The following is a 22,802-nucleotide window of genomic DNA, read 5'->3' as shown; positions in this document are numbered from 1 at the left end:
ATTGAGAGTGTAGCTGTAGTCGTAATCAAACTTAATAAGAGGTATATATTAAAGGTACGTAGTACAAGCCTATGCTCCAACATCCACTCACAATGATGAGGAAGTAGTACATCAGTTTTATGAAGATGTTGAACTAGTGATGAGAAAAGTGCAAACTCAATCTACTGTAGTTATGGGCGACTTCAATGCAAAAGTGGAGGAAAAGGCAGGCTGGTGAACAAGCAATTGGTAACTACAGCGTCGATTTTAGGAACGCTAGAGGAGAGATGCTGGTAGAATTCGAATAATGAACACCTCTTTCAGGAAGCTTTTCCTTGTGTGCGTGTCCTTTGTGTTTCACTGCAGTAACCCCCGTTTTTCAAGTTTAGCAACAGAAAGTGGACCTGGAAAAGCTTTAATGGTGAAACAAGAAATGAAATTGACTTCATACTTTCTGCTGATCCCAGCATAGTGCAGGATGTAGAAGTGATAGGTAGGGTAAAGTGCAGTCATCATATAGGTTAGTAAGGGCTAGGATTCACCTCAATTTCAAGAGAAAAAGAGTAAAATTGGTCAAGAAGAAACAGGTCAACTTAGAGGCAGTAAGGGTAAAAGCAGACAAATTTAGGCTGGTACTTGTGAACAAATTTGCAGTCTTAGAACAGACAGATGAAGATGACATAGAGATAATGAATGAAACCGTAATGAGGCTGGCTTCAGAGGCAGCAATTGAAGTGGGAGGCAAGGCACCAAGACAACCAGTAGGCAAGCTCTCCCAAGTAACAAAGGACCTAATAAAGAAACGACAAAGAATGAAGGTGTCCAACTCAAGAGATAACATAGAATTCGCAGAGCTGTCAAAACTGGTCAACAAGGCGAAAGTAAGTGATATTCGAAATTATAATGTGAGAAAGACTGAAGAAGCCAAAGAAATGGATGCAGCCTGGAATCAGTGAGAAGGAAACTTGGCATAGGACAAACCAAGCTGCATGAACTGAAAGATAAGCAGGGTAATATCATCAGCAATCTCAAATGTATAATAAAAGCAGTGGAAAAATTCTATACTGACCTGTACAGTATCTAGAGGACTCAGGAGAACTCCATTCGAAACAATAATGAACAGGATACAGAAACTACTCCTATAACTAGAGATGAGGTCAGACGGGCCTTGCAAGGCATGAAACGGGGAAAAGCGGCAGGAGAAGATGGAATAACAGTCGATTTAATCAAAGATGGAGGAGACATAATGCTTGAAAAACTGGCGGCTTTCTATACCAAATGTCTATCCACTGCAAGGGTCCCAGAAAACTGGAAGAATGCAAACATTATACTAATCCACAAAAGGAAGACATTAAAGAACTGAAAAATTATAGGCCTATTAGCTTACTCCCAGTATTATATAAAATATTTACCCAAATAATTTCCAATAGAATAAGGGCAACACTGGTCTGTAGTCAACCAAGGGAACAGGCTGGCTTCAGGAAGAGATACTCTGCAATGGATCACATCCATGACATTAATCAGGTCAGCGAGAAATCCGCCGAGTACATACATAAGCCTCTCTATATGGCTTTCATGGATTACAAAAAGGCATTTGACTCAGTAAAGATACCAGCAGTCATCAAGGCATTGCGTAATCATAGAGTACAGAACGCTTACGTAAATATCGTGGAAGACATCTGCAGAGGTTCTACAGCTACCTTAATTCTACACAAGAAAAGGAGGAGGATACCTATAAAGAAAGGGGTCAGACAGGGAGGCACAATCTCTCCAATGCTATTCACTGCATGCTTGGAAGTATTCAAGCTATTAAACTGGGAAGGCTTAGGAGTAAGGATTGACGGCGAATATCTCAGCAACCTTCGGTTTGCTGATGACATTGTTCTATTCAGCAACAATGCAGACGAGTTGCAATAAATGATTGAGTACCTTAACAGAGAAAGTGTGGGAGTGGGGTTGAAGATTAATATGCAGAAGGCAAAGATAATGATGAGTAGCTAGGCAAGGGAATAAGAGTTCAAGGTTGCCAGTCAGCCTCTAAAGTCTGTGAAGGAGTATGTTTATCTAGGTCAACTAATCACAGGAAACTGTGACCATGATTAGGAAATTCATAGAAGAATAAAAACGGGTTGGATCACATACAGCAGACATTGTCAGTTCCTGACGGGAAGCTTACAATTATCGTTGAAAAGGAATGTGTACAACCAGTGCATTTGGCCAGTGCTGACATATGGGGCATAGACTTGGAGACTGACAAAGAAGCCCTAGCAAAAATTCTAATAGAAGTTTGTATTAGTCTAATACAGTTTTGTATTAGTTGTACAAATTTGGCATTATACCAATAGAAATTCCTATTAGTTGTACTGATTGACCTATAAGACCAATAGACCCTATTTATTAGACGTATTAGTCTTATACAAACAGTGTTGCATGTCTGCTAGTTTCGTTATTAGACTGATACGTCCTATTGTCTTCATACAGATTGTTGCTGGTCTGTTATGCAACATGCATTGTTGAATTCTGTTGCCCCTTTTTGCTGCTTGTTTAATGCGAGGGTGAAAGTTAATGAAAAATTAAGTCTGTATTGGGGACCATTTACAGAGAGGTCTCTGATTATTCACTGAATAATTAAGAATTTTGCTGTACAAAATATGCAGCACACAGCATTCGCACGTTTGTATTAGTTTCATCGCACTAAGCTTATCTCTCAGCGATATACACGATAGCGATCGTTCGACGCGTGCCTACATGGTCTTGCCAATTTTGTTTCACTGGCGACGTCTCATAACTAGGCCTCTGTTGAGCCTCGTCGCAATGAGTCGTGAGGAAACAGCTAGTGTTTACAACACCAGCAAATACTTCGCCACGAAAAAAAAAAAAAAAAAGCACAATGAACAACCAGCCGTGACCTGCAAGGCAGAGTCGCGATGCCCGGTGGGTTTACAAACGATGGTGCAATCGCAGCAACCATAGTTGTTTGCCACTGAAGTTTCGTTAGTCCCGTATCTTCTGTTGAAGTGCGCATAAAGCAGTGTTAAACTTGTAACCTAAATTGATAACTTAATACCGCATATAAAAGGCCGTAATATTTATTGACATCAATGAGCAGTATCGCAGAGAAGGGAACACGGCAGGCGGGAAGATCGCAAAAGTACGGCCGTAGTCAGCCGTAGTTGCGCACAGCACGTGTGCATTGGCGGCTGCCATGTTGCAGTGTACTGCAGCCATGTCAAGGCGAGGTGTGCGCGATTTTTAGTGAATGAACGATGTGTTTTTAAGGAACCCGAGATGCTGGCGTCTGCGCAATCTTATTCCTGCAGTATTATGTTTGGATAAGGGTGTTGTGTGACTTCAAAACAATGGAAGGCAACTGTTTTTACCCCTGTGCTTCGTGGATCTATCAGCGTGCATCGATGTGATGTGTTTTTGCCGGCGCCAATTCCTTTCCATTTGGAGGTAACTATTGTACTTATTTATGCTTCTATAGTATAGTATAAAGTTGTTTCTTTTTATCCCAATGGTGGATGCACTTCAGTACTGTGTCATTGGGCCGATTGTTGTGCGCATAGCAGCAGTGACATGCATGTTTCCGACAATGGTGTACAAGATTTCTGTCTAAAGTTGTTCCTTATCTGCCTACAGTTTTGATGTAACTCACAGAACATATTAGGTGCATTTTATGTGCTGTCTAATTGTTCTGTCATATCAGATGGCGTCATTTTTCTTTATGATAAACATGTCGAACTAAGCATATCAAACTTTGTCCTAAAATTAGTTTGGAAATTACGGGGCCATATTATTCCAATTTAGAAGCAAATATTGCCTGCTTAAACATTTAGTGGTAGAACTAGCACCCCTGCTTTTAAATGTTTCGATATGTGTGTATGTTTCTGCCCAGGTTTTTTTGACCACCCCAAAAGGACATTCTCTGGTCGAAGTGGTGGAGTAAAAGCTCTGGCAATCAAGATTGCTGACCTGACGAAGATCTCGAAAGAGAAATCTGTAAAAATATTTGTGTGCTAATAAATGCTTATAGCAATTATGCCTGTTTTTCATTCTGTAACTGGCGCATTGAAACCTTTTCTTTCACACCAATAGACCTATTAGACTAATATGCCGATATACCTATTAGACTAATACACCAATAGACCTATCAGACTAATAGGCCAATACACCAATAGATCTATTAGACTAATACACTAATAGACTGTATTAGTGTCAATAACCTCATAGGCTATTAGTTTTTGTATTAGAATTTTTGCTAGGGAGCTTACATCAAGTTAAGGACCACGCAAAGAGTGATGGAACTAAGAATGCTAGTCATAACATTAAGAGACAGAAAGAGAGCAGTTCAGATCAGAGAGCAAATGGGTATAGCCGATATTCTGAATGACATCAAGAGAAAAAAATGGAGCCGGGCAGGTCATGTAATGCGCCGGTTAGATAACCATTGGACCATTAGGGTTACAGAATGGGTACCAAGAGAAGAGAAATGCAGTTGAGGACGGCAGAAGACAAGATGGAGCAATGAAATTAGGAAATTTGCGGGAGCTAGTTGGAATGGGTTGACGCAGGACAGGGGTGATTGGAGATCGCGGGGAGAGGCCTTCATCCTGCAGTGGACACAAAACAGGCTGATGATGATGATGACACATTATCGAAGAAATAAACGTTTGCGGTGCACACTCCAATAGTCCTGAGCAACTCTCCACTCACAGCACGAAATGCATTAGCGTTATCCCAGTGAAACATCTCTTTACAACCTAGTCAGGTTTTGAAATCCAGGCTGATAACAGAGACACTCGCCCCTGTGTCCACTAAGGCCAATGTAGCAACATTGTCCACTTGTGTTAACTGACACCACCAAGGGCACGCGATGTACAATAAAAAGCAAAGCGCATGACCTGAGCAGGCAGTGTGCCTAGGCCCCTCACAGCGGCTACTGTGTCTTCATTGTCGTCTGGTCACCACAACTGGCGACGAGGGAAAATTCTTTAAGTAAACGGTGCCGGTGATGGTGACGCAAGAACAAGCATGCCGATCATTGGAAAGATAGATGAGTTCAACGCGGACATGGCAGACTGGACCAAGTACCGAGAATAGGTGGAACTGTTCTTGATGGTGAACGACGTGCCAGATGGTAAGAAGACGGCTGTATTTCTAACGTGTTGTGGGGCCGTCACGTATTCCTTGCTACGAAGCCTGCTGGCTCCTGAGAAACCTGCCGCAGCGAACTTAGCGGCAATTTTTGAGGCCCTCAACAACTGGCCAAAGGTGTTGGAAGTGGTAGCAAGTTTCAAGTTCTTCTCACGACATAGGTGGGACGGAGAGGCGGTGAGCGAGTACTTCGCGTCGTTAAAGCGGCTGGCCGACGACTGAAAATTTGGGCTATTCCGAGACCGCATGCTATGAGACCAAATCGTCAGTGGCATTGACGACGTGCCAATGCAAACACGGTTACTGGAAACAGCCGGGTTAAACCTGGAAACAGCAATGAGTATGGTACGAGCCATCAAGGATGCTAGAAAGGATTCCCGTACGCTGAGCGCACACCCAATGCCACAGTCGAAGTCAGCCCAATTGACAGTCGGAACTGTCATGGGGGCAGCAAATGTAGTGAAACCTGGGCGTCACGAATGCGGGTGTTTCCACAATGGTGGTGCCCATCAAGTGTGCCAGCGCCAACACGTCAACTCAGTTTGCTACAAATGTGGCCGGCAAGGGCATCTGGCAAGAGTGTGCAAAAGTGATAGTGAGATAGTAAATAGACAGGCGCGGTGCACAGACTCGAAGCGCGTGAAAACTGTGGATGAAGTGCTTGGGGCACTCAGAGTGAGTGAAACACCGGAAGCGTAGGTCCTTTAGGCACTTGAGGCGGTTGGGCCAGCGCCTATGCGCATTGCAGGTAACATTAACGGGGTTCCACTAGAGATGGAAGTTGATACTGGCGCCAATGTCTGAACCATATGTGAAACAAAGTTCATGCAACTGTTCCCATCGGAATTTTTGCAGAGACAAGCAACCAGTCGCCACAAAGTTTGCGGCTACTGTAAAGCTTGGGGAGGAGGACAGACAGCTGCTTCTGTTTGTGGTAAAGGGGCAGTGCCCAGCATTGTTTGGTAGAAGCACGATGAAGGAATTCCAGTTGGGAATCAGCAAGCCGAAATGTATTTTGTCTGTGTCATCTACAGAAGAAGCTGTGGACCGCTTTCAAGAGGTGTTTTCAGATGGTTTAGGCACATTCCGTGGGGTTAAGGCTCGCATCTTGGTGCTGCCAGATGCCAAACCCAGATTCCTTAAGCCCCGGCGGATGCCCTTTGCTTTGAAAGACAATTTTGAGGAATTGTTGCAGAGACTTGCTCGACCAAGGCGTGGTCCAATCAGTGAACACTGCCAGATGGGCAGCACCTGTCATTCCAGTACTAAAACAAGATAGGCAGTTGCGCATATGTGGCGATTTCAAGCTGACTGTAAATCCCATAGCACTCGTGGAAACGCATCCCGTGCTACGCATAGAGGAATTGTTCACAAAGCTGCAGGAAGGAGTAAAGTTCACAAATCTAGACCTAAAGGACACCTACCAGCAGATCGAGCTGGAAGAACAGTCACAGGTGTTCGTCACTATCAATACACCTAAGGGCTTGTTTCAATGCATGAGACTGCCATTCGGGATTGCTTCCACCCCAGCCATATTTCAAAGAGAGATGGAAAGCCCTCGTGTGTCCTCTTTCACTGTGTCCTCGTCAATTGTGCGCGCAAAATATTTCACTATGAATGGAAAATCTCCTGAGAAGTCTTGATCATGTCGCAGTTTACTTCGATGACATCTTGGTAACAGGCGGAAATGACAACGAACATTGGGCAAACGTCTGCAAGGTACTAGGGCACTTGCAAGAGGTGGGCTTGAAGCTGAAACCTGCAAAATGCAAGTTTTTGTAACCTGAGGTCTAATATTTAAGCCACATAATAAGTGCTGCCGGGCTACATCCAGATTCTGTCAAGACTGAAGCAGCAGGGAATGCTCCCAAACCTCGAGATGTGAAAGAGTTGCAAAGCTAATTGGGTTCGGTGAACTTCTATAGAAAGTTTCTCCCCAACCTGTCAGATGTACTGCAGCCACAGAATGGCTTGCTTAACACCGGAGCAAGGCGGCACTGGATGGCAGTTGAGCAATGTGCATTCATGAACAGCAAGGAGCTGCTCTCATCCGCCCGTGTCTTGGCCCATTATGACCCCTTCAAACCCACGGTGTTGATCACTGATGCTTCCCCTCATGGCCTGGGGGCAGTCCTGGCACAGAGAGAGCCTACTGAAGAAGAGCGACCGATAGCCTTTGCATCAAGAAGCCTCTCGGCTGCTGAGCAGAATTACAGACATTTGGATAAAGAGGCACTTGGTCTCATGTTTGGTCTCACAAAGTTCAGGCAGTATCTCTGGGGACGGAAATTTGAAGCGGCTACTGACCACAAATCCTTGTTGGGCCTGTTATGCTGGAAGGCCCATTCCAGAAACATGCTCGCCGAGGCTTCTTCACTAGGCGTTGCTGCTGGCGGGGTACAGCTACTGTTTGAGCTATAGGCCTGGAAGCCTGATAGCCCGTGTAGATGGGTTGAGTAGACTCCCCATGCCAACAATTGATTGCTCTCCAAGGGTGCCCGCGGAGGTATTCATGCTTGAAGGTGTCTATCCCCGTGTCCTTTCATCAAACGTGGTAGCAGAAGCCACTGCAAGAGATCCGGTCTTGTCAAGAGTGCTACAGGATTTATGGTCTGGTCATGTTCAAGACTTGACAGCAGAGGGCGGGGGGGGGGGGGGGGGGGGGGGGGGGGCGTATGTGTCCCAATTCAATGAGTTGAGTGTGCATCAGAACTGTGTGCTCTGGGGAAACCGTGTTGTGGTACCCTCCAGCCTCCAAGGGGAAGTCCTCAAGTTACTACACGACAGCCACCCTGGGGTCACAAAAATGAAAGCTATCGCCTGAAGTCATGTGTGGTGGCCGTTGTTAGACAGCGACATTGTAATTATGGTTCAAGAGTGCTTCGCCTGCCAACAACAACAGAGACCAATGAGACCAGTACCTATGATGCTGTGGCCGTTCCCAGACAGGTCTGGTCAAGGATCCACATGGACTATGTGGGGCCTTACCGGAATTCCTATTTTTTTTTATTCCAATTGACGCATTCTCCAAATGGATTGAAGTTTTTCCCATTTCATCACCCTCCGCGGAATGTACAATTGCATGAATGCGAGTCATGTTTGCGAATCAGGGCCTCCCTGACATGGTAGTATCAGACAATGGACCCGCATTCGTGAGTGAAGTGTACGAGACATTTTTGAAGGACGGCGTGAGCAGGATGCTAGTACCGCCCTATCACCCGGCTTCTACTGGTGCGGCGGAGAGAGCTGTTCAAACTATAAAAGTAAAATTACAGAAAGTTGGCCCAGGGGACCTTTATGCACAAATTGCACGAATACTGTTATCATATAGGTCGACACCCCACGAGGTCACCGGGTGTTGCCCATCCGAGCTGTTGATGGGACAGAGGCTCAGGACTGCATTGAATCTGCCGAGGCTGGACCTACGGAAAACAGTCCTCCAGAAACAACTTGCTCAGAAGATGGAGTACGATCAAAGAACAAAACCGAGAGTGCCAGTACAACCAGGAGACAGAGTATTTACTAGTAATTTTCGGCCAGGTCCGAGATGGATTCCTGCTGTAGTCACCAGGCAACACAATTCATAGGTGGAGCTAAAATTGTATGATGGGCGACGGATCCAGCATCTCGACCATGTAAGGCAACAGTCGATGCCCGACTAGCACAACTGTCAGTGCTCCAGTCCTTCTACCGCAAGCTTGGAACCACATTTGACTTTATCCTCAGAGACCGGAAGTACAACTGACAGTGTTTTACCCGAAGCAGCTACAAACTTGGAGGGTCAACTATTACTATCCGGTGAGCCCTATCAGCTGGAGACCAGTGACACCATAACATCAACACGCACTCGTTGCTCCCCTTCTCCTTCCATACCTCGGCTTCATCGGAGCACTAGGGAACGCCGTCCAGTACTTCGGTTTTCTCCTTGAATTGTAACTGCTTATATGCTGTTTATCTATTGTATTAAGGGAGGGGAAGTGTGGTAACTGACACCATCAGGGGGCGCGTGATGTACAATAAAAAGCAGAGCGCATGACCTGTGTGGGCAGTGTGCCTTTGCCCCTCACAGCGGCTACTGTGTCTTCATTGCCGTGCGCTATGGTCGTGGGTCTGGTCACCACACCACTAAAACACGAATCTTGTTATGATAAATGGTGACTGACAGAGGCATAGGGGCGTGTAGCTGATGATGACTGGTGACCTCACCTCCACTGGTCGCGCTCCGCCTAGTTTCCTGGCGGCGGTGAAGTGAGACGTCAATGCGGAGATGGAGACCTGCGCTGGCATCAAGGCGGCGGTGTCGTCAAGCTCCGCACAGAAGCTGGTGAGTTGCTATGGTAATTCGCCTGATAGTTTGTCCTGCTATCGAAGTCAGAAGGCTAGCATGTCCTGTCGCCATGCCGATTGCTACGCCAATAAAAAGTGCGTGGTCGCTCACAGAATGGTGGTGATGTGCAATGGCAATGAGGACAAAATCTGGCGACGTGACTGCAAATACCGCACTGGAAGCAGATGGGGCACTCACGGGACGCACCGAAATTGTCAGTAGCAGGATAACTGGCACGGCCATCCCACTCTTGATGAACTGCAGGTGGTCTGTTTGAGTAACCATCATAGAACTGATAACTGGGATGCACGTCCATAGTGTGGTTTGGTGCTCTTGAACGAGGAACGAAGTTGTAGGCGTCTAAGGAGGCGGCGGTGATGACATCTCACCAAAGTCGCAGTGAGAAAAGGGCTCTCGGACCCCCGGAGCTGAGAGGGAAGCCGCCTCACGTCGGTCAAACTCTTCGTGCACCACTTGCCGAATAACTTATGCAAGGTCGGATGGAGCTGGGACCATGTTAAAACTGGCAACATTAGTTACGTTGGCCAGGCAGCCGAACTTTGGTGTGATACGCCAAACTTTCAAGGCTTCAAATGTGTGGTAGTGCCAAATGATGTCACTTATGGAGTCCAGACTGTCTTTTCCGATGAGGAACTGTTACACGTCTTTGGCAATCCCTTTTAAAAGATGACCAACTTTGCCTTCTGTCATCTGAAGGTCCAGGGCCTTGCACAATTTCAGTACTTCCACGATGTACGTTGTGCAGGTTTCGGTGGGAACTTGGGCTCGCTGCATTAGGGTTTGCTCTGCACACTTTCTTTTAGCTGCCGGATCTCTGAAGCACTTTCTGATTTCGTCTACGAACTTTTCCCACGTCATCACACTTTGTTTGTGGTTTTCAAGCCACACAGACGTAGTTCCCCTGAGGAAGAAGGCAATGTTGTTAAGCTGGGCGGCGGCATTCCAGCTATTGAACCGACTTGCACGTTGGTAAAAGCTGAGCCATCTGTCCATGTCTTCCCCGGCTTTTTCGGTGAAGGTTCGGGGTTCGATGTAGGGCTGCCATGGGCAGGTGGAAGAAGGTGGTGAGTTGTCGCCGTTGGAAGCCATCTCTGGTGGCAGACCAGCAATTCCGCGACTCTGGCGAAGCTCCACGGATTCCGCTCCTGCGGGCGGTGCATTGTCGTTCTTCGGGGGCGCCATTGTTTTAACTTGCACCTCCACCAAAACTGTTACGATGGGGTGCGTTTATTTAAATATGAATTGACGAAAAGGGGCCACGCTGACACCGAGCCAATGCAAAGGCAAACACACTTCATTCTTCTCTTCCTTCGTCCTTGCTGTAGCTTTAGCGTAACAATATATATATATATATATATACATATATATATATTTGTTAGAGTAATAGATCCTACGTAGAAGCACATTTTTTGTTTCCAACATGGTTTTTGGAGGGAAATTCAAACAGCAGAATAGATGCAGCAGAGTTGCGCATGTTTTTGATGGACACTGATGCGTGCTTACTGTCAGAAAGTGAACTTTTATCAGGAAAAGAAGAAGAAAGCAAAGATGCAGTACTGAAAGTAATCTTTATGCTCCTAGAGGCACAGCAAGTCAAGGAAGTGGTTTCTGTTGAGCAAAATCCCAGGCATCAAAGTCATGTTTGGTGATGCGAGTCCATTAGGAATTTCTGAATACTTGGATTAGTCTTGGAAAACTAATCACTGACAAGATAAGTGTCTTTGCCTTGAAAAATATAACTGAGAAAAGCTTACTGGAGTGCTGAAGAAGTGAACCAAGAGCAAGCTTGAGTAACCAAGGCAAATATAAAGTTGCTCGTAGGTTCAAAGGATTGACCAGAAATCAATACTGGTATCCTATTTTTTCCTGAAGTGCTCTTTTCGGTACCTGTATTTTCTTGAAGCTAAACATTTCGACAGAATTACCTTTCTGGTTGGGGAATTGATTAAGTCTTTCAGACTGAGTCCAACCAAATAAGTGAATTTTATTAGCCCAACGTTTCGGAGCCTATTCGGCTCCTTCTTCAGGGGGTATTCTTTGGGGGTGGTGGTGCACAGCCTTTAAAGGGTCCTTTGTAAAAAGGAGGGCAGAGTACAGAAGGTGGGGAGATACTTGGCAGATGGGAAGAGACCTTCAACCATTGACTTCTCCCATACCCCAGAAACGAGTGTCCATCCCATATGTCAAAGGTACCAGTGAAACTCTCGGCCGAATATTGAAAAAAGAAGGCCTCAATGTTGTGCCCAAACTGATCAACACTTTCAATATCCTCCTCCCTAAGCCAAAAGATCATCCACCAAAAGAAAAAGCTCAAGGTGTTGTCTGCAAAATCAGCTATGCCAACTGTCTGGCATCGTACATCGGGGAAACCAAAAGTCTAAAAGAAAGAATCAGACAGCATGAGGATGATGTCAGGACGTTCAACTGAATACGCAGTGCTGTCGCCACACATTCTGAAGACGCCGACCACAAAACTGCTTTCCAAGACAACCAAGTCCTTCGAACAGAGACGAACTCACGAAAAAGGCTACTACTGGAGTCATGGCACATCCAGAATACAGGAGGTAACATAAACCGCATGAAGGGCAACCTACCCTCCATGTATATCCATGGCCTCGGTAACATGACGAAAGGAAGGAAAGGACGCCCAACCAGATAGATCCCTGCTCGAGGTCACCAACACCAAAATGTATGCGCTCCCCCATGCCCACCTGCCTCGCCTACCGTCAACGGCCCTCTCGCGGGTCAAGCTCCCCCAGCACCGGTCATCCCAGTCAACCAACACCAATGCAGCCATCCCCCCCTTTTGCTCCCCCCCCTTTCCTATATGTCAAGTGTTTCCCCACCTTCTGTACTCTGCCCCCTTTTTTTTACGAAGGACCCTTTAAAGGCTGCACACTGCCACCCTCAAAGAATACCCCATGAAGGAGCCGAATGGGCTCCAACACATTGGCATAATAAAATTCACTTATTTGGTTGGAGCCAGTCTGAAGGTCCTTGTATTTTCTACAAGGCAAATATAATATGAACAACATTACAGCCTGGTGTGATCAATGGTTAATGGTACTAAACAATAATAAATGTAAATCTATGTCAATTTCCCGCAGCCGTAATTGGCATGACTTTATCTACACAGTTAATGACATCCCAATCGACACTGTAAACTCTATTAAGTACCTAGGCATTACGATCACGCATGATTTAAACTGGTGCTCGCATATAACTAACATGATATCATCTGCTAACAAAACCTTGGGATTTCTGAAACGCAATCTCCGCAACGCTCCTCAACAAGCAAAACTACTAGCATATAAAACACTGGTTAGGCCACAACTCGAATACACATCACCCATATGGCATCCTCACCAGATTTACCTCAGCAACGCATTAGAATCCATACAGAACCGCGCCATAAGATACATTCACTCGACATACTCATATGATATCAGCGTATCGCCATTAAAAGTAGAGTCTGGTTTGGACACACTAGCGCACCGTCGCCGTATCGCGAGCTTATCATTATTCCATAAATTCTTCACCAGCTCGCTTCGCCACGCACCTTACATTGTACCACCTTCACGCATATCGCTGCGCACAGGCCTCACTAAATGTTGCGCGCCCTAGCGCGCGCACTGTCACCTGCTCTTCATCATTTTTTCATCGTACAGCTAAAGACTGGAATGGCCTTCCCCACCACGTCGCTGCCATCACCACCTCATCTGCCTTCGTGGATGAAGTAACGAATATTCTGTCTTGAAAATAAGATAGTGGGCAACCTCCTGTATTTTTGCACCACCCACCCCTTATGTAATACCCCGAAAGGGGTCTTTAAGGTAATAAAATGAAATGAAATGAAATGAAATGAAACATGATGTTCACAGAAAAGAGGTTCCTGCTGCAGCAAAAGTTTGTTAACGAGACATCCATTCTGCAAGACCAAGGCATTTTGTGCCTTTACAAGATCTCTGCTGTCTTGAATCACTTAGTCAAGTAGGGGCACAAAGAATCAGAAAGAAGATAATTCACTTTGGTAATAAGACTGCAACGTGGCTTTGTGTGCAGCTACACGTTTCATGGAGTACCACATGAATGTCTAAAACTTCATAAAATGCAGCCTCACCTTGTTCTATAGTAATATCTTGTGGAATCAATATAACATGTACATAGAAAGAAATTTGATGCAGAACACCATGTTATTGGGTAGATAACTCCTTGGTTAAGGGGTTAACGGGTGCATGGAAAATGAGCAACATGTTCATATTTCAACTTAAACAAGCCATACCTGAAATAGGGCTCATCACAACTCCGGAAACACCAAGCAGAATTCCAAGTGCAAATCCTTTAGCTGCAGTTGAAAGTGACTCTGGTAGAGAGCCTGAGTGTTGTTCTAGTCTTCGCCTTCGTTTCTGCAGAAAGAAATTAATGGTGATAAGAAAAGCAAAGGTTAGAATAAAAGCAAGTGAACTACAGCTGATACCCCTTTTAAACCCTTCCATGCCATGGCATTAACCCGAATTCTGACTCAACATGGCTAAATATCTAAAGCAAAGATTTTGATAGAACTAGGGCAATGGCGTAAGACAGCGCTGACCCCCTTTATTTGGCCACGGACATAGGGGACAGTAGGCCAGTGAACAGTGTCCTTATTCCAATGTGGCAGCAAACATAGCTGTTGTTTTGGCATGCTCTGCTCGAGAAGTGAGAAGATGATGACACCATACTTTTGTAGATAAAGGAGTGACGCATTCAGTCACATCACATAGTAATATATATTTTAACACTCACACTGGTGAACACATGGTGATCGGGAAACAACCGGCACACCAAGCACGTGCAACTTCATCATCCTCTTCTCTCTTCGAGCCGTTGCACCGAAAAGAAGTAGATGCTACAGGGCCTTCCCCATACTGAGGAAGGCACGGGGCTGCTGAACATGCGAAAGGAAGAAATGAAGCTCGTACCTGTAGCAAAACGCACTCTAGGATGGTAATATGTAGGTTTGAAGGAGTTTGCAGTGGTGTGTGTGCTTATTGATTTAATGTCTAAATGAGCCGGTTTAAGACGGTCAATGGATACGGTGTCTTCAGGCCCTCTGATCATCACTGTAAAGTGTTTGGGCGCATGGTTGAGTATCCTGAAGGGGCAATCTTATGGTGTTTGTAGCAGAGCATGGACTGTGCTTCGGCATCTGAAGACGTGTGAGCAGTCACTGAGGTGTGCGCTGACAAACGTGTTCTGACAAGTGGGGCAAACAGGTGGCGAAACAATGGTGTGCACCAATGCTCGGAGTTGGCTTGCATAGTTGGTGATTTCAAAGGGTACAGGTGATGACTGTGTACCAAAAAACTCTCCGGGCACGCAGAGTGTTATGCCAAAAACAAGTTCTGCCATAGAGCACCGCATGTTCCTCTTCAGTGCAGTCTGGAGGCCGAGGACGATAAGAGGCAGTCATTCCGTCCATGGCATGGTATTGTCAGAACACATTAAGGCAGCCTTTAACTGTTGATGAAAACATTTGACCATTCCATTAGCCGCCAAATGGTAGGCAGTTGTCTTAACATGTGTGATAACAAGTGTTTTCAAGATGTTACAAAAAAGTGGGGACTCAAACTGACAACCTCAGTCAGTTGTTATAGTAGAGGGTACACATTATCGGCTGATCCAAACTTCGACAACAGTCTGTGCGACTGTTTCTGTGGTAATGTTCGTAAGCAGAACAGCTTCAGGCCAACTAGTAAAACGGTCGACGCTTGTTAATATGTATCTATGCTCTTGCGCAGGAGGCAAAGGGCCAACGATATTGACACAATGTTAAAAGTTTCTTAAATGCAGCGCCCCCTGGCAGCCCTGCTTTTTGTGTTGCTGCTGCGCCATGCCTAGCGGGCAATATATAAGGGGCCGCAGTAGTCACGTTTTGGCTATAAAGATGTGAGTTCGTCACTACTAGGCGTGCTGGCCTGTTTCTTCGGTGGCTGCGTTTCGCGGGCCATACTCAATTGTATCAACTAGCAACGAGGTGAAAAGGACTTCTACTGCTGCGCACACTACGTCCGAGCCTTACTGCTGCTACGATACTGCTACTTCGGATTCTACTTCTGTGATGGATGCCAGGGACTTCGCCGCTGCTGAGACGCATCCTTGTTTGACCGCTACTGCTGCTACCGCGACGAATCCAAGTTGCTGCCCATGCTACTTTTGAAGAACCCCTTCTTGTATACTACAGCAACGACTTACACTACGGACTTCAGGCGCTACTATGGAAAGCATCACTACATCCTGCGACCTTTCCTCGGAATTTGTACGGTTGAGACGCTACCCGAACACTAACCCTACTTCGAACGCTTCTGCTGCGACGCGTCCACGAACGCCAGGTATGCCGCGCCTGCTGCGTTTCAAGTGAGTCTACGTTCCCGCACCATTCGACCACCCGTTCAACATGCCGAATTTCGGCAGTCTCGAGCCATTCGAGGGTGGAGGAAATGACTGGCCCTGCTATGTGGACCGACTCGAAGTGCGGCGAACGCTATCGCCGAAGTTTCAACTCCCGAGTTCGTGCGGAAGGTGAATCTATCAGCGAGTTCATTGCAGCGCTGAAAAGCCTCTCTGAGCATTGCAACTTCGGTGCCAAACTAGAAGACATGATACGCGACTGTATTGTATGTGGTGTGAACAATGCGGACATTCAAACAAGATTGCTGGAAAAAGCGGACCTCACTTTCCAGGATGCCGTGCAGACAGCCCTAGCAATGGAAGCAGTGAAAAGGGACACCGGGAAGATTGCACAAGCTAGCCCTAACAGCACCTTTTCAACCCACCGCGTCTCGTCAGGCTACGAGGCCGTCACCTGCTATCGCTGCGGGGGTGGACACCTTGCATCCGAATGCAAGCATGTGAGGACCGTCTGCAATTACTGCCACAAACGGGGTCATCTGGCGAAAGTCTGCAATACGAAACGAAAGGACAGCCAAGCCCGAAGCAGCAGCCCTCATGAGCAGCGTTTGCCCACTGCACGAAGTTTGCAGGCGTCAAGCAACCGCCTTCGCATGCACACTGTAAAAGATGAAGATGCCGCTGCAGTTTCGCCTTCAGAAGTCTGCGACATGTGGCATATTAACTACGCCGAACCGCCTCCGCTTTCACCGTCACCGTTGACGTTTGCAGCAAGCTGCTCCGCATGGAAGTGGACACGGGGGCAAGCGTCTCCGTCATTGCCAAGTCACGGCTCCTACAGCTTCTGCCTTTGGTTAATGTGCAGCCGTCGCAAGTGTTTCTGCGAAGCTATTCCGGGGAACTGAAAAAAGTCGAAGGCAAGGCTGACATCCTTGTGAAGTTTCATGGCAAGGAGGCGGATCTACCCATTTTTCTGACAGGGGACACTTCACCTACTCTACTAGGACGCAACTGGATGCGCGAGCTGGGCATCGGCCTCTTCAATGTTGAAGTAAATGTACATGCACTTTCTGACATCAAACACCTAGTCCAAGACTTCGCAGAGGTGTTCGAAGAAGGTCTTGGTACGTACAAAGGTACTGAAGCGTCATTACATGTTCCTTCAGATGCCCCACCTCGGTTCTTCATGCCACGCATTCTGCCATATGCCTTAACGGATGGAGTCACACAAGAAATACAACGATTAAGAAGAGATGGCATCCTTGTTCCAGTGAAAACATCCAGGTGGGCTGCACCTATTGTTCCTGTGGTAAAAAAGGTTGGGCGCATTAGAATCTGTGGAGACTTTAGTGTCACCATCAACCCAGTGGCAACAGTGGACAAATATCCAATTCCAAGAATTGAGGACCTGTGGACTGTCCTTGCAGGGGGTGAGAAATTCACCAAATTGGATTTGCGTGACGCGTATCAGCAAGTAGTTTTTGATGAGGCCTCCAGAGAGTATGTCACAATTTCGACACACATGGGGTTGTTTCAGTACACCCGCTTGCCTTTTGAAGTCTCATCAGCTACTGCTATATTTCAACGTGAGATGGAGAACTTGCTGAGAGGACTCCCACATCTGGCCGTCTATTTCGACGACATTCTTGTCACAGGTGCTAATGATGCTGAGCATTTCAACAACCTTCGTGCTGTGCTTCGCAAGCTTCAAGAATCTGGCCTCAGAGTGAAACTCGAAAAGTGTCATTTCTTCGTGCCACAAGTGGAGTATCTTGGGCACATCATCAGCAAGGAAGGCCTTTCCCTGAACGTCGACAGGGTGGCTGCCATTCTGCATGCCCCTGTGCCAAAAGACGTCAAAGAACTTCAGAGTTTCTTGGGACTTGTCAATTTTTATCGACGTTTTTTTCCTAATCTTTCTGCACTTCTTTCTCCCCTACACTCTCTTCTTTGTGATGGAAAGAAATGGGAGTGGGGGCAGGACCAGCAAGATGCATTCACAGCCTGCAAACACCTGGTGGCCTCAGCTCCAGTTTTCGTACATTTCCGCCCTGACACGCCTGTGTGCCTTAGCTGTGACGCATCACCTTACGGCATAGGTGCAGTTCTGGCCCACAAAGATGCTGATGGCCGAGAACATCCCATTGCTTTTGCCTCATGGAGCTTGTCAAAAGCAGAACGAAATTACAGTCAACTTGACAGGGAGGCCCTGGCACTCGTGTTTGGTGTAGAGCGGTTCCACCAGTACTTGTGGGGCATACCGTTTGAAGCATACACTGACCACAAGCCACTTCTCGGACTGCTGGGTGCCAACAAGCCTGTCCCTGTGCAAGCATCACCAAGATTAGTCCAGTGGGCTCTCAAGCTATCTGCGTACAAGTACGCACTTGTGTACAAGCCTGGAAGAGAGCTGGGCCCTGCTGATGCTCTTAGCAGACTGCCACTACCTAACAACAGCACCACACTGCCTGCCCCTGCCGAGATTTTCATGTTGGAGGAGGCCTATCCACGACTTCTTTCACCTGCTGTGGTGGCACAAGCCACCAGGAACGATCCAGTTCTGGGTCACGTTGTGCATTCTGTATTGAAAGGAGAGAGCCTTCCAGCTAGGCCAGAGTGGAACCCTTTCAGCACAAGAAGCTCAGAACTCAGTCTCCATGAAGGCTGCCTACTATGGGGGTCACGAGTAGTAATTCCCAAATCACTGCAGGCCCAAGTTCTTGGAGTACTTCATGCCAGTCACCCTGGTATTGAAAAAAGCAAAATGATTGCCAGGAGCCATGTCTGGTGGCCAGGCATAGGCAATGACATTGCCAAAAGTGTGAAAAGCTGCGCTACGTGCCAGACTCAACAACGGACTGCGCAGCCGGTCCCACAGATGCCATGGCCATTTCCGCACCGACCCTGGTCACGGCTCCACATTGATTTCGGGGGACCATTTCTAGGACACACATTCTTAGTCATCGTGGATGCTTTCTCGAAGTGGCTAGAAGTTTTGCCCATGTCATCCACATTTGCAGAAGCTACCATTTCTGCCCTGAGAATTGCATTCGCTCAGCATGGCCTCCCTGACGTAATAGTTTCTGACAATGGTCCTGCGTTTACCAGTGCACAGTACCTTGAGTTCTTAACTCGAAACGGAATACGCCGCATGCTTGTACCACCGTATCACCCCGCTTCCAACGGTGCAGCAGAACGAGTGGTACAGACTGTAAAGAACAAACTCAAGAAGTCTGGCTCTGGCGACTTCAAGACACAGATTTCCAGGCTTTTATTTCATTATCGGACAACCCCACACGAAGTAACTGGTTGGCCACCATGTGAGCTCCTAATGGGGAGAATGTTCAAGACTCCTCTGGATGTCCTGCGGCCTAGCCTACAAGCATCGGTGCTATTTAAACAACTGAAACGGAAGTTGAATGCTGACAGAGGGTCACGGCAGGCTCCATTACTCCAACCAGGAGATAAAGTGTATGCGAGAAACTTCCATACAGGTGCACCATGGGCACCTGCCAGTGTTTCAGATGTCAATCCACCGTCAGCCCAGGTTCTTTGTCAAGACGGTTCGACATGGTGCCGACATAATGACCACTTGCGCCTTGTGCAGACAGCGCCATTTCGTCCTGCTGGAGCAGAAGTTTCTCCTCAACTGGGGCAACCGCCCACCCATTCTCCAGCTGTCCCGGATGTGCTTCATGAAAGAGAACCAGCCATACATCTCCCAGCTGCACCCGATGTGCTACGTGAGGTACAGTCGCCGGGAAGTGTATCTGGAAGTAACTGTGCCATGGACGACCCTGTCATGGCTGCACCTTACACTCCACAGTTGCGCCGTAGCACAAGAACTCGCAAACCAGTGGTCAAGTACTCCCTGTAGCATATATCTTAAGAGAGGAGGAGTGACACAATGTTAAAAGTTTCTTAAATGCAGCGCCCCCTGGCAGCCCTGTTTTTGTGTTGCTGCTGCGGCAGGCCTAGCGGGCAATACATAAGGGGCCGCAGTAGTCGCGTTTTGGCTATAAAGATGTGAGTTTGTCACTACTAGGCGTGCTGGCCTGTTTCTTCGGTGGCTGCATTTCGCGGGCCATACTCAATTGTATCAGATATCTATGTTGATATGACTGAAGCAGGCATCAGGAGGTGGTAAACTTTCTAGTGGGCTGACTGTATGTCTAGAAACTTTAGCGTGTTGGCATTTCAAGGAACTGCACGTCCAGCTCTGAACACCAGCTTTTATATGGGCCACACATATTTAGAGGTTACTAGGCATTGCATCGCTCTCATTCGCGGGTATGACAGGGAGTGTAGGGCTTCAAAAACGGTTCGGCAAAAAGCTGGTGGCCCATATAGACAACAGCAGTTGTTTGAAGTATCACAGATGATAGGAACATCACTGCCAGGCATGAAAACTTCTTCAAGCGCAAACGAAGTACCAGTGGTGTGAAGCTCGCGGAGGTCGTTGTCATCGCACTGTGCTGCAGCTAAGCATGTGAAATTCACATGGGGTCTGGTGACGGAGGTTCAGTCAACCTGCAGCTGAGATAGTGCATCGGCCACTATGTTGTCATTGCCGTTGACCATGACGAATATCGCTGGTAAACTCGGATGTGTATGCCAGGTGTCAAAGCTCACAACGAGTATACGAGGTGCTGTTTGAATTCAGGGCATACGTTACGGGCTTGTGATCTGTCAGTATGAAAAACTGACAACCTTAGAGGTAGTGACAGAAGTGTTTGACGGCAAAGTATACAGCCAGCAACGCGCCGCCAAAAGTGCTGTAGCACCGCTCTTGTGCTGTCATCTTCTTAGAGAAGAAGGGGAGAGGCTGCCACGGGCCAGCAACAAATTGTTGGAGGACAGCACCAACAGTCACATCCGAAGCATCAACCATAACGGAGGTGAGCCTGTTGGGTATAGGATGAGCAAGGAGTGTCGCCTTGGCGAGTTCCACTTTTACGTTTTCGAATGCTGCGGTGGCTGCTTCTGTCCAAGGTAAAGGAACACTTGGTCTTGTGTGGCCACCCAACAAGTCATGAAGTGGCTGCAAGATGGTGGCACAGTATGGCAGGAACTTGCGGTAATAATTCATGAGTTCTAAAATCTCACAAAGTTTCCTCAGTGTTGTCGGCCATGGAAGTTCGGAAATGGCAGTGACATGACTGGGAAGTGGTCGGATACAGCAACAGTCGACACGATGGCCAAGGAAATCTAACTCTGAGATGCCGAATTCACTCTTTGTGGTGTTGGCAACAAGACCGTACTACCACAGTTGCATGAAAACTTGGTGCAGGTGAGTCTTGTGTTCTGATGTACTGCAGCTGAAGACAAGGATATCATCTAAATAGACGAAGGAACAGAAGAGGCCATGAAGTACTTCATCGGCAAAATGCTGAAATGTCTTAGCCGTGTTGCAGAGTCTGAATGGCATAGGAAGGTATTCGAAGATGCCAAAAGTAGCTATGATAGCAGTCTTCGGTATATCGGATGGCTCGATAGGGATCTGTTGATACACTTTCATCAAATCAGTTTTACAGAAAATTGTACAGCCATGGAGTGTGGCAGTGAAATCTTGTATACGCGGAAACGAATTTTGGTCGGGAATGCTTAGTTTATTCAAAGCACGATAATCCCCGCAAAGTCTCCAATCACCACTCTTTTTGGGCACCATGTGGAGCACTGAGGACCACGGGCTGGATGAAGGCCGCACAAAATCAAGTTTGAGCATGTGTTCAAATTCTTGGCGAGCAATCTTGCGGTGGTTTGGTGCTAGGTGACGAGGTTGTGCGGAGACTGCTGGGCCTTTTGTGAAGATGTGGTGCGTTACTTTATGGATGACAGGTGTGTCAGTGAAGTGCAGAAAGAAGGAAAAGGTCCGGTAATTCTGCAAGAACTGCTGACCAGGCAGATGGAATGCTGGAGTGTGTGTGGAGAAGCTGTAGTGGGGGAACATGCGATAAGATGCCTTGGACACTTGAGTGGGTTTCTGTGTCGATGAGGTGATGTTGTCCAACGTCAATGAGTAGCTAGAAATGCTTCACATGAAGTTCACGTGAACAAAGCTAACTTCCTTGAGTCGAACGAGTAGTTTCAATTCGTGCAAGGCTAACAGAATGAGGGAAGCAAAGTGGAACACCTCAACGCCTAGGTCCACCAGGTTGTGTCTCTCCACGTGCGACAGGCAGCTTCGTAAAGCCTTAGGCCTAAAGCATCGCTACCCTGACAACAACCGGCATCCAAAAACAACACCCAAAATGAGCGCAAAACAGGCAACCGTGAGGAGACGTCAGCTCGGAGTGCCTGGAGCCAGGCTGCAATACCAGTCAGCTCCTAGCCGCACCCGTTGCCCGTGGCCACCCAGCTCCCAGAGCCGCGACTTCATTAGAGTCAAAGAGATAGAAGAAGCTATTTATATAAGAAATTCGGACCACCCATGAGGCTTCCGTACTCAGTCGCTTCAGGCTTGCCAATGCTCTGTGGGCGCTAAGCCTCACTCTCGACGAATGTCATTGAAAAAAAATACTTGCGAAAATGCGTGGCCTGTTGAAAAATCAAACTCTACAGCCACTGATGCCTCGCTCAAGAAAGCCCACCGCCGACGCTAGCAATCGAAATCTATGCTAGCGGTACGTTCGGTTCAAACAAATGAATGAATGAATGTTTGATGTTTTATGGCGCAAGCGCCAATTATGGCCAAAGAGCGCCATGCCCGTGGTAATGAGTTTGCAGTGAAATCATGAGTTCTATGAAGTTGGTGTGATGTGGCTGTAGAGGGGCCTTAAAAATGATCGCGCTAAAGTGCGTAAAATCTGTATAATAAGATTATGGCGATGACTTATGTGTTCTATGAACAATAAGACGCACTTAAAAAGAATGATATGATGTCTAAAAATATATCAGGTTATATAAGATATGCTAGAGCACTACTGCC

At 47.0% G+C, this 22,802-nt stretch overlaps 1 protein-coding gene across 3 annotated transcripts in view; it reads right to left on the bottom strand.

The window, feature by feature from the left end:
* LOC142586048 (intermembrane lipid transfer protein VPS13A-like) overlaps positions 1-22,802 on the bottom strand; it is a 935,034-nt gene that overhangs the window by 126,300 nt on the left and 785,932 nt on the right. For all 3 annotated transcript variants that reach the window (XM_075697293.1, XM_075697294.1, XM_075697295.1), the window contains one exon: positions 13,767-13,890. In XM_075697293.1, coding sequence (XP_075553408.1) covers positions 13,767-13,890 — 124 coding nt within the window. The remainder of the gene's footprint in view (positions 1-13,766; positions 13,891-22,802) is intronic.

This window comes from Dermacentor variabilis, chromosome 6 (genome assembly GCF_050947875.1).
Source record: "Dermacentor variabilis isolate Ectoservices chromosome 6, ASM5094787v1, whole genome shotgun sequence".
NCBI lineage: Eukaryota > Metazoa > Arthropoda > Arachnida > Ixodida > Ixodidae > Dermacentor > Dermacentor variabilis.
This window is presented reverse-complemented; position numbering and strand designations above follow the sequence as displayed.